The 12155-nt window shown below is 47.5% G+C and overlaps 1 protein-coding gene across 3 annotated transcripts in view; it reads left to right on the top strand.

The window, feature by feature from the left end:
• Positions 1-11932, top strand: part of WDFY4 (WDFY family member 4) — a 323059-nt gene extending 311127 nt beyond the window's left edge. For all 3 annotated transcript variants that reach the window (XM_019655081.1, XM_019655082.1, XM_019655080.1), the window contains exons 58-62: positions 2819-2998; positions 4922-5104; positions 7151-7235; positions 10629-10740; positions 11448-11932. In XM_019655081.1, coding sequence (XP_019510626.1) covers positions 2819-2998; positions 4922-5104; positions 7151-7235; positions 10629-10740; positions 11448-11514 — 627 coding nt within the window. In that variant the 3' untranslated portion in view covers positions 11515-11932. The remainder of the gene's footprint in view (positions 1-2818; positions 2999-4921; positions 5105-7150; positions 7236-10628; positions 10741-11447) is intronic.
• Positions 11933-12155: the final 223 nt, after the last annotated feature.

Raw genomic sequence — 12155 nt, 5'->3', positions numbered from 1 at the left:
AGGGGGTTCTGTCCTCAACTTATAGACAGAGACGTCATCATTAAGTAGCTTCATAAACAGTTTTTGAAAGTATTTTATTATAAAAGATATTACAACATTAAAGACAAATTTCAAATTCACTCTATAATCCCTATGAAAGTTTTCATTGTTGAATGCTAGTACCCCCAGATATACCTGTTTATACCAATCTGATCACTGTATAGATATGTTTATTCTTTTACCCAACCTATCAAATTGTTTCTGCTTTTCTACAGCCTCTATAATTTACATTTCAATTGTTCCATATTATTTCATTTCCATAAAATTACATTTCAATTTTTTTGTTATGTCAGTGCAGTTTCATAAACCATTTCTTCAAAAACTAAACAATTACATTGCTTCCAAGTTTTAACTATTTTAAATAGTGCAGTAGAAAACATCCTATATGGATTGCTGTTTGCTTCTGATTAGTTGTTTCCTTAAAATAAAGTTTAAGAAGTAGAATTATGGAGCAGTGACATAATGCTTTCTATAATGGCCCTATAACTTTATGGTGACACCAACACTTACTTGGGAGGACCCATCTCACCACATCATATCCAGCATGAAGAATTATTTTCAGAGGTTTTTATTTTATTTTATATTTGCTACTTTAATTAGGTATAAGATGATATAATGAAATTATTTTCACTGGCCACATAGAGAGGTATTATTCCGAGAAACAAAAGAGCTGACTAAGAGCGCATTTAAAACTGCTGTCGCCCTTGTCTGATTTCCCAGGCCTTTCCAGATGGCAGGGTGTTGCTGACTGCTCCCTGGTGCTTTCGTTTAGGCAACAAGCCTTGTGTAGGTGGGTGATGCCCATGCCTACAGGCTGTTCAGCTCCCCTCCAGCACCTCCTCTGCAGAGAGTAGCAGCCGTGGCTCCATTAACGGGCAGAAAGCATAGGTGCTGGAACTCAGAGCTTCTCCCTCTGAAACCCCAGCCCTCACTCCCAGGCGCCCAGCCTGTATTCTTTGGAGTCTCCATGTTCCCTGTGGTCAGAACCTTAGTCATCAGACTTAGCTCATCCTGGGAAGACAACCAGAAAGCTCCTGTCAACTCTTCTGGTTTTTTTCAATTCACTTAGACAGTTTCCATTCTCCCAAGATGACCCAAATCTTCTGTGGGTTACGCCCAGAACCTTGCCAGCACCATCTGGTTGGTGCCACATTAGGTTCCACTGAGGACAAGTGGGAATCTAAGGCAGAACTTTTTTTAAAAAGATTTTATTGGGGAATTGGGGGAGGGGAACAGCATTGGGGAATCGGGGAAGGGGAACAGAGAAGTTGCTGTTCTTTTGTTCTTCAGTCTAGTTGTGGAAGACATCGCTTCACTGGCCCGTGTTGGTATTATCATTGCACTCTTCCTGGGTGAGGCAGATTGGTTGCCAGCCACTGGATGGCCGTGACTCTTGGCAGCTCATGACGGCTGCCGGCCGCTCAGGGTACCTTACGGGAGCCCACTGCAGCTCCACTGCAGCCTACACTGTCACCGGTGACTCATGGCAGCCCAGCTCCAGGTCAAGCTGTTGTTCACCATCTTAGCTGTAGAGGGCGCAGCATCACTGGCCCTAATGTGGGATCCGAACCAGGGCCCTGCTGCTCAGAGCTGGCATCCCAAGCCCAATCTTTAAGCATGCGCCACCCGGGCCGGCCGAGGGAAAAACTTTTAATTGTTGTGATCAGGCAAAGTGACAGCTTTGACAAATGACACTCAGCCTCAATGATCCAAATGAGTGAGCAGTAGTCTGTCCTGAAGGTGGAGGTTTATCACTAGGTAAGTAAGCCAGGGTGATGACGGCGAGGACACTTCTCTGGCTGATTCCAGAGGCTGGCAGGCATGTGTGTGTACAGCAGCTCTCAGATCAGGCTTACTGGGAGCCTCTGGGATGGTTGTGATGGAAACCACACTGTTGCCAGTAGCATTTGGCCTGGCAGGCTTCCCCAGCCCCTCGGGAATGTGTCCCCAGGAAGCAAGGCCTCTGACCAGATGTGGACACATAACCATCCATGAGCTGGGCCAGATCCTGCACGGGCCAACCTGAGGGCCAAGACCAAGGCTCCGAGTCACCCGCTGCCCTGTGGCCAGATTGGCTGTGAACCCAGACCCACCAGACTTGAAAAGTCACATCCTTTTAACTATGACCTGACTTTCTTCCCAGTTTAGTTTCCAGGGAGGGGCTTGTGTATGTCTGAGGTTCCCTTAGTGTGATGCCCAAACTTGAGTGTGCATGAAAATTCCATGGAAGGTTTGTAGAAACCCAGGTTGTAGGGCCCCTCCCCCAGGGTTTCTGATTCAGTAGATCTGGGATTGGGCCCAAGAATCTGCATTTCTAACAAGTTCCTAGATGATGATTATGTGGCAGGTTGGGATTCTATACATTGTAAATCAGAACCCTTGCATATTAATAGCAGCATGTGCTATTTCAGGATAAGAGACAAATACAGATGTACAGAGCATAAGAGTGCTGCTATTGTCTGCCTGGGTTATGAAAAAGGACACTGGTTCTCCCAAGCTGGGCCTCAACCCTAGACAGGGATGGAGCTGAGGAGGCAGCCATGGGTGCACACAGGTGTATACACACACACACATGCGCGCGCACACACACACACACATGCACACACACACACACACACACACACAGAGTCATACACACACCACAGGCTTTAAAATCACTGGATCACTCCAAATCTGTTTCCTCATCTGGGGCCTAACAGTAAAAGGGAGGGTGGAGTATCTCACCAAGAAGCTGGCTTGACAGTCCCACTCAACCTGTGGGTCTGTCACCTATCCCCAGGCCTTGTATGGACACACACAGGCTGTCACATGCCTGGCAGCATCAGTCACCTTCAGCCTCCTGGTGAGTGGCTCCCAAGACTGCACTTGCATCCTGTGGGACCTGGACCACCTCACCCACGTGGCCCGCCTGCCTGCCCACCGGGAGGGCATATCTGCCATTGCCATCAGTGACGTCTCGGTGAGGCCCCTCTTTCTCAATGTCTGTGTCCTCGACATGTCTGTGAGCCTGGGTGGTGGCATGGTGCTCTAGAGGAAAGCCAGTGGCAGAGAGATGCTGACCACCCCAGAATGCTGAGAGGGCCCCAAATGTGTGGAATATTCTCTACATAGGCAGAGTGAAGCCATTAATATATGCAGCATCTGCTTTTTTGCTTCCTTATTTTTTCTCCCTTGGGGTGATGGGAATAGTGGGAGATTTCTGTTCTGGCATGGGCACCAGAGTTGGGGCAAGAAGTTGGCTTTGGTGAGGGAACTCCTGAGCTTAACTCATTCAGCTTGTTGACTGCAAATCAGTGTTGACTCAGTATGTACCTCTGCTCTCCATGGTAGGAAGTGCTTCTGCTTGTCCCTCCATGCTGGCTATCAAAGACAAGCCTATCAGGAATGTGTGTGTGTGTGTGTGTGTGTGTGTGTGTGTGTGTGTGTGTGTGTATGACTATGAGAGATAGAGTTAAAGAAATACATATGTAAATCTCAGTGTGGAGTTTCTCCCAGGCTGGGATCAGCATTATAGGGCATGGAGTTCCCTGAGGATGCAGAGGCCCTGTGTTTTCTCATAGAAAACCCCAGGGGCACAAGGCATGGACAGAAAGGTAAGGGGATCATAGGAGAATGAGAGGTGATGGAGGAGCCTCCTGGTGCCAACTTTGGCTAAAAATGGTGCTCCAGATATGCTTGAGTCCAAAATGAATGTTACCTGGGTAGATGGAGGATGGAGAGTAGATTGATGGATGGATGGAAGGATGGCTGGATGGATGGACTGAAGCATGCATGGGTAGATGGATGACTGATAGGTGGTTATATGGATGGATAAATAGTTAGGTGTGTGGGTGGGTGGATATTTGGGTGAACTGGTGGGTGAATAGATGATAGATAGATAGATAGATAGATAGATAGATAGATAGATAGAGAATGGATAGGTGAATGTAAGGATGATGGGTGAATAGATGAATGAATGGGTGAATGTATTGGGAGAACATAAAACCCTGATCTGGGAGAACATAAAACCCATAAAGAATGATGTCCCCAGACCTCAGAGAAGACTTATATCAGGACAACAATTTATTGATCTCAGCTTGTCCTGGAGCCAACTTCATTCACTAAGTATCTGCTGAGCCCAATGCTTGATGCTAGGCAGACATGGTCCCTGGCCTCAGGCCGACTGTGCCAAACAATTCAGGAAGGGACATGCTAGAGCCCATCCCAGGGACTGTTGGGGGCACAGAGCTCCTTACATCCCTTCTGTGGTTGATGCAAGGCTCAAAGGCATGGTTCTAGCTGGCTCTGTGGTCCCTGGGACAGTGACAACTACTCCACTGGGCACAAAAATAGAAAAGGACTTGAGGAGCAAACGCTCTGGATATAAACATTTCTGAAGATACAATGGGGAAATTTCTCCTTAGAAATTCTCTCCAAAGGGACATTGTCCAATTTTATGAGCCACATGCTGTCATTTAAACCTCTGTCCTCTGCCCTCCACAAGGTGATGTCCACAGCTTCTTCTTGCGGACAGGGCTAGCCAGTCAGGTATAGGTCCTGTGTCTAGAGCCAGGGGTGGTCTCCAGGCTGGGTCTTCTATGCCAGTCAGTAGACTGCCAGAAAGAAGGATGTGAGATGAGTCCAAAGGGTGAGCCAGTCAGCTTGTGTAAGGAAAACAGTATCCAAACATATGATTGCAGTGGGAAAGGAGCCAGAAATTTACAGTGGTGTGAAAGTACAGCAGACCTATATGTTAGCTAGGAAGAAGCAGATGTCTTAGGAGGTCTTGAAGCACCTTGACAGGTTGAGGGTGCTTGGGTGTACAAAAATGAGTGGTTCAGCAAGTGGCCGATGGGCAGGTAGTGACCCCAACTTGGAGTGATGCCAGCTCTCACTGCTGCAGGGCACCATTGTCTCCTGTGCGGGAGCCCACTTGTCCCTGTGGAATGTCAATGGACAGCCCCTGGCCAGCATCACCACAGCCTGGGGCCCAGAAGGAGCCATAACCTGCTGCTGCATAATGGAGCTGCCAGCATGGGACACCAGCCACATCATCATCACTGGAAGTCAAGACGGCATGGTCCGGGTAGGTGTGTCCCGGGCAGAATAAATGCATGGCATAGGAAACGTGTTCATCCCATTTGCTCACTTCCTCCAAGGATCCAAATCTGAAGGCTGCATTTGAGACCATTCCAGACCAGGTTCCCACAGCAAGTAAAGGCAAAGGCAAGCCTTTTTCTAGGCAAAAAGTAAATAAATAAAAATGTATATAACATATATATATAATATATAATAATTATATAAAATATAATTATATAGAATAATCATTATATATAATTATATGTAAATATATGTAGGTATATGTATGTATAGATACATAAATTTATACATACTTACACTCATATAGTGAAATAAACACTTATTATCACAAGGTGTGAAAGTTGAATGGTCAAATGCGTAAGAACAGAGCCCAGTGCTGAATAGAGATGTTTGGACCATACATTTATCCATCTACCCACTAATCCATCTACCCATCCAACTACTTATCTCTATACCTATCCATCCATCCATCCATCCATCCATCTATCCATCCATCCATCCATCTACACATCTACCCACCTACCCAACTCTTTGTCTGTTTCCTTCTTTCCTCCCTTCCTTCTATTCTTCCTTTCTTCCACACATATATCTTTTCTTACATCTATCCTTCCATCCATACATCTGTGAATCTATCCACTCACTCAACTATTTGTCCCTCCAACTATCCATCTATCCATCCATATAACATTCATTGAACACTGGCTCTGTGCCAAGCACTTCATAAGGCCACAGGGAACACAGAGATTAATGATAAACAGGCCATTGTCCTCAAGATGCTCCTATTCAAAAGGGAAGACAAGCAGAAAATACATGTATGTGGTTCATGCTATGACTGGGATAATCAGAGAGTGCCATGGAAAATCTGAGGAGGGCCACCAAGAGGGAAAGCATCAGGAAACTAAGAAGAGAAGGAAAAAGAGACATTGAGGTGGAAGGAATAGGATGGAAGAACAAAATATAGGTAATTTTTCTGAGACTGACAAAAAGGATGAAGGAATGAATAAAGATAAGGAATAATTAAGAGGCTTACTCAAAAACCCTCAATTGAATTCCATAGTTTATGAAAGGAACTGTTAATTAAATACTACAAAGTATTCAGGAAAATACCCTTGAAATTCTACAAGCATTTATGAAAAGCATGCTGTACTCTGCCATAGGTAAAACTTACCCTGCCCTTCAGGGGCCTCTACTCTTAGTCTCAGAATAAACATGGAGATGATGCTTCAGAAAGCAGAATGGATAAGATGTTGGGGATTCCAAGAGGGGAATGGATTTATTTCCAACAGAGAAACATCAGAGGAGGTGGCATTTCAGCTGAGTCCTGGGGTAAGAGAAGTCAAAGAGTATGGAGGAGGCCATGCAGGCTGAGGGGCCAGAGTGCATGGACAAGAGAGAAGAGGCTAAGGAGAGCCCCCTGAGAAGTCCCCTTCAGGACCCATCTGTGAGCTATGAGGGGCACAGAGTCTCTGTAGAGAGCACAGTGTCCTGGGCTGGCCGGGATGTGAGGAGATCACAAAGGGCTGGTCTTGGTGGGGTATATTTCATACCATGGGTTAGTCAGAGCAGCCTGGGCTGGCTGAGCAGCAGGTGCATTTCTGTCATGGGTGTACCCAGCATGAGTGAGAGTCTTTCATGTACTCAGCAGCCATTCATTCCGCCTGGTAATTGAGCTCCTGGTAGGGCCCAGTGCTGTGTAGACCTGGTGCAGAGATCCCAGAGGCTTTTAAGTGGAGACTGGTCCTTGTCCTTCAGCGACACAAAGTCCAGACTCAGCAAGAGAGAAGCCAGATGTGGCCAGCCTGAGGGCGCTCACATGCTTTGGGACCAAGGGCCAGACACAGAGGATGGGGAGGCCCAGCTGCTGAGTGGTGAGGGAGGACTCCAGGGATGATGACAGAGGGAAAGATGGCATTAGCTAAGTAAAATGAACCCCTTCCCTCAGGGTTCCCCAGGTATGAAGGAATGTGATGGGCCCTGAGCCTGCAGACAGGATCATTTCACCAGCCCATGATGTTTTCTCTTTTCTGGGCAGATCTGGAAGACTGAGGATGTGAACATGTCTGGCCCTGGGCGGACAGCACCAGAGGAGCCCTTGGCTCAGCCTCCAAGCCCCCGAGGTAACTGCCATGCTAAGGATGTGTGAGCATCCTTGCCTTGTTCAGCCCTCCCTCTCCTCTCCATCTCAACCCTAGGGCTGCAGTTCCCCCCTGGCCTGCAGAGCCCAGGGAGTCTCTGGGGGATGTTGCCAGGTGTTGGGGGGACAGGAGCATGGTTTACTGCAAGTTGCTAGTGGGTTGTGAAGAAGCATGGAGAAGCTCTATTGAGTTCCAGCCTCATCCTGCAGGGACCAGTTAGCTCAGGGGTGCTCCTTGGATATGTGAACAGTGGTAGTGGTGATTGTCAGGGTCTCCTGAGCATCAGGAGAGGGACACACCTTGCAGAGCTTGATTTGAGTCTCTCCATCTGCCTGGTTGACTCTTTGATGCCAAAGTCCTGGGTCCAGCTGGCTTCCTTCCTGGGCAGCCAGGCACAGACAGGAGCAGGGAGAGGCCTTGCTGTATCCCCAGTGAGAGGAAGTGGCTCCACAGGCCCAAGCCCACCCTGCTGATCTTGACTCAACCCACCCAATTCCCAGGGAAAGACTGGGGGTTGTTAGAATTTCCACGTCTAACAGTCCCCAGGTGAGTCTTATTGTGCCCCAATGTGAGAGAAGCACTGTTATAGAGCAGAACCCTCTCTGGGCTGTGGCAGATGGGGGCTGAAGTAAGAAAATCTGCTCTCCCTCCTGTCATCACAGCCTCACAGCCTCTGGCAGCACCTCCACAATCACTGCCATTGCAGAGCTGTGAGGGACAGAGCTGACCACGAGCAGTTCTACTGAGCACATGCACTCTCTCATTCTCCATGGTGACCCTATGAAGTAGGGATTACTATGACACCCATGCAAGAGACAAGGAAACTGAGGCATAGAGTGATTCAGTAACTTGCCCAAAGTTACCTAGAAGCATATTACTACTATCATTCTCACTTCTTCCACCAGAGCAGACGTAACCACTACCAAGATAACCTCAATCACAGATAATACCATGTAATCAGTGTCACAACCCCTACCAGACCATCTTCTCCACAGTGAGCACAGGCACAAATCTCACCATCAAAGCTATCACCTCCTTTTCTTCTCACCTCCCAATGCCCCACCACCACTGCCTCCAGGGCAGCCCTGCTGGTTTGCTCTGCATCGCGGGACCCATGGTCAACCACTGGAGAAAATTTTACAGATTGCTGAGGGCTGTCTTCTGAAAAGAGTAGCCATTTTCAATAAGTTCATTTCTAAAATGTACTCCACACCTCCTTAATGCGTGTAGTCACTGATTCATGGATTCTTTCTTCACACAAGCACAACTCAGACATTTGCTCAGCCCCTACTAGGTCCCAGGCTATACGTGCGAACCCCTTCCTTCAAGATAACTCCATCCGGGAGCCCTTGTCCACCATCTGGACTGACCCAGAGCAGTGAGCTCACAAGGATCTACAACCACATTCAGTTCACTGGTCATAGTATCTCCAGGGTCATTTAGGGCCACAAGGAACCAGCTTATCTCAGTGTAAAAGGCAAGATGCTGAGGCTTCTGCGTACTAAGGAACTCACAGCTTTTCAGAGATCAGGAGCCAAACGCCCTCCCCTATTCACACCTATTTGGAAGACAGTGAGCACAGAGTTCTTATTCTCCAGAGTGCTTCTGAAGCAGCTTTGCATTGCGCCTGCACGAGGGCACACCGCTTCAGTCCAGGGCGTAACTGCCCACTTCTGAAGCTCTCAAGGTCCGATAAGCTGAAGTCATTAGCTCAGCCAATGGTTGATGAATGGATGTCCGAGCAAGAGTGCTGGCTGGCTGGCTGGCTGGCTGGCTGGGTGGATGGAGGGACAGATGAACAAAGGGCACCTCAGAGACATTCCATTGGTTCTACTCAGGACCAAGAGCTGTGGTGGCTGTGTTCACTTGTAATGGGGTTTAGTGAGGTGAGAAGTGAGATGAAAAGCAGGAAACAAGGCACTAGACCCAGCTCTGTCCATAGCAACTTCTCTGGACCTCAGTTTCCCCCTCTGTCAAGTGGAGGTATTTCCTGTCTGCCCTAACTTGTAGTGAGCTAATGACAGAAAAATGATGGACATAGACAAGAGTCTACTCAATAAAATGCAGGTTATTATTATCATTTTCTCATACTTTGAAGAGACTGCTCCCCTAATACACTGGCTGATGATATTGAGGAACTTACAAGATGGCTTCAGGCCAACAGGAGCCCCAGGTCCACATGCTTCCTCTGCTATTTGTCACCACTGCCCCATAGAATTAATGGCCAGGGTTGTGGTTACAGTTCATAGGAGGATTAGGATGAAATGACAGGAGGACACAGAGATAGTCATAAAAATCAGATTGAGTCACAGCTTACAGTTAGCAAATCCATGTGCAGATTTACACTCCTAAGCCAGTGGAAGTCTTGTTCTCATAATATTGCTCAAAATTCTTTTATTGGAAAGGGACAGGTATTGGGCATGACACGTGGATATCTGCATATGTATCCTCTTGTTGTGTGTATTACTCCATCCCTCAAGTGTTGTAAGGGGCAAGAAAGGAGGTCTTTGAAGATATTAAAGATACTGCATTTGTATACACATGCAATCTAATTTTGCCTGGAATTCCTTTGTCATTTGCACCAGGACCAACCCAGATGAGTACATTTTAGGAACCATCCCATAGATTTGGGCTCAGTCTGGTATATAAGAAGTGCTGGTTGTTTGGGCTTTTCCACAGACACACAATGCACATGCATTTCCTGGTGCACAGGCCTTTTGGCACACATAAGGGGCCACCCCAGGACAGCCAGGGCAGCCACATGATCCCTGCCCTGACTCCAACTGACTGAATTCACAGGGATGTCTCTCCATCTAACTCTCCACGTTGAAGGAATTACTGTCTGTCCCCAAATGCAGTCATTAAAATGAGTGAAGTAACAATCATTGAGTTACATTTTTTGAAAAAACATTCTCAGCATTTAATTATTGGTTGTGGCGTGAGAGGATTTAGATAAGTTGATAATGCCGACTTTATGTAATTTATTTTTACTAGGCAATTACAGGCTGCATTACATCCTGGCAGCAAGGTATTGTGGGGCATCTTATTAAGCATAAAGCCAGTAAACACTGATGAACAATTTTGCTGAACTAGGCATGCAATTTAGAAAGCAATAATACACAAATCCAATTTGGTACACAATGGATACCGCAGCACGTCAGCACATGTAACTATCACAGCCTGCAAATTAAATTGGGACAGCCCTTTTTGCAACAGCACAGGCCAAGATTAAATATATTTCCCCCCTCAATTTAACAAGTTGCTGACCACAAATATAAATATGTGTGTGTGTTTTGGGCCCCATGTGCGGATGTAACGTACATGTGTGTGAAGGCTCCTGGGTTTTCTAACTATGTTCTCACATGTTCCCCACAGGTCACAGGTGGGAGAAGAATCTTGCCCTGTGCAGAGAGCTGGACGTCAGCGTTGCTTTGACAGGGAAGCCCAGTAAGACCAGCCCTGCAGTGACCGCTCTAGCCATGTACAGGTAATGAAGGCTTGGCTTCTCCAGGCTCCCAGAAGAGGGCGCTGTGGCCGCCCCTAGGAAAGTCCAGGCTCTTGGCTCAGGGTGGCCTCTCTATGGGGAGCTAGTAGGGCCCACCATGTACAGGGTTCAGGTGAGGTGGCCCTGTAGGGTCCTAGGAAATGTTTCTTAACACACACATGTTCTTGCTCTCTCTCATTGAATATCCATGAATTCATAAAGAAATCCAAAATGTAAAAGTATATTGCTTTGTTGATTTAATCCTAGAGAGACCCTTTCCTGAGGTCCACTGCTGACTGTAACATTTGGGGTGATGGTTATCCTACATTATAGAAAATGCCCTTTGAGGGCTCTAATTCAATGTAGAATAGTTAAGTGTCAGATGCTACACAGGGGCCAGCTGCAGCTCTCACAGGACTAGAGGCTCCTGGAGATGCCAGAGGAGAAAGTCAGGAACTCACCCAGCCCTGGAGACTCCAATTCTTGGAATATCCACTCAGTGCTTTGGGAGCCACAACCTCAGAGTTCCCCTAGGTCAACACATTCCCCAGTTTTCCCTCTCCCTCTGCCTGCCACAGGTGGAGGCAAGGTTCAGGATCCATGGGGTCCTGGACTGAACCCCCATGTTGCATTTTTCTGAGTGCCAGATAGGATAAGCAGGACTCACAGGCTTGTGTCTAAAACTCCTGTCTATTCTTTCTCTTCCCAAGAAACCAGACCAAACTCCTGGTTGGCGATGAGAAGGGGAGAATATTCTGCTGGTCTGCAGAAGGGTAGGAAGAAAGAGACAATGGAGGTCCTGGCATAGCAGCTGTGAGCAGCTGCACCAGGTGGAATGCAGGCTGACACAGTGCTGGATGCAAAGGAAACCCCAGGGCCTCGCTTCCTCATGGCCTCTGAGGACAGGGCTGGCTAGCCATCAGAGCTCCACACCCTGAGCTCTCGCCATGGCCCATGGGACTTTGGCCTTGGATTGTATAAGGATGCATTTTACAAAATGAATAAGAGCTCACATGGGGGCCTGAGCACTGAAAGCCGAGACTCGCTGATGCTGCCTGAACACGAAATCACACACGACTCACCTTTTCAAAGGGTTATTGCACTGGGAAAAAAAAAAATCCGGTCTCTTACTGGAAACTAATGGGAAACATTGTATTGTCTTAATTTTATTAAAGCAATGATTATCCAAATGCAAGAGAGCTCTTGAGTTTTAAAATCGCCACCCTCTTCCACTCAGGTACTCACATCTCTACTCTTAGAGGGCAAGAAGGCGTCAGGGAAGCACCGCCCTCCTTCAGAGCATTCCTCAACCTCCTGAAACCTGGCTCCTCCCCTTGTCTTGCCAGCCGGACAGGGTCTCATGGGGAGGGAGGGGCCACACTCAGAAGCCCAGTTTCTGTGGCTGGGGCACAGGACAG

This window comes from Hipposideros armiger, unplaced genomic scaffold (assembly GCF_001890085.2).
Source record: "Hipposideros armiger isolate ML-2016 unplaced genomic scaffold, ASM189008v1 scaffold_235, whole genome shotgun sequence".
Classification (NCBI taxonomy): Eukaryota; Metazoa; Chordata; class Mammalia; order Chiroptera; family Hipposideridae; genus Hipposideros; species Hipposideros armiger.
The sequence above is the reverse complement of the archived record's forward strand: the minus strand, read 5'-3'. Positions and strand labels throughout refer to the sequence as shown.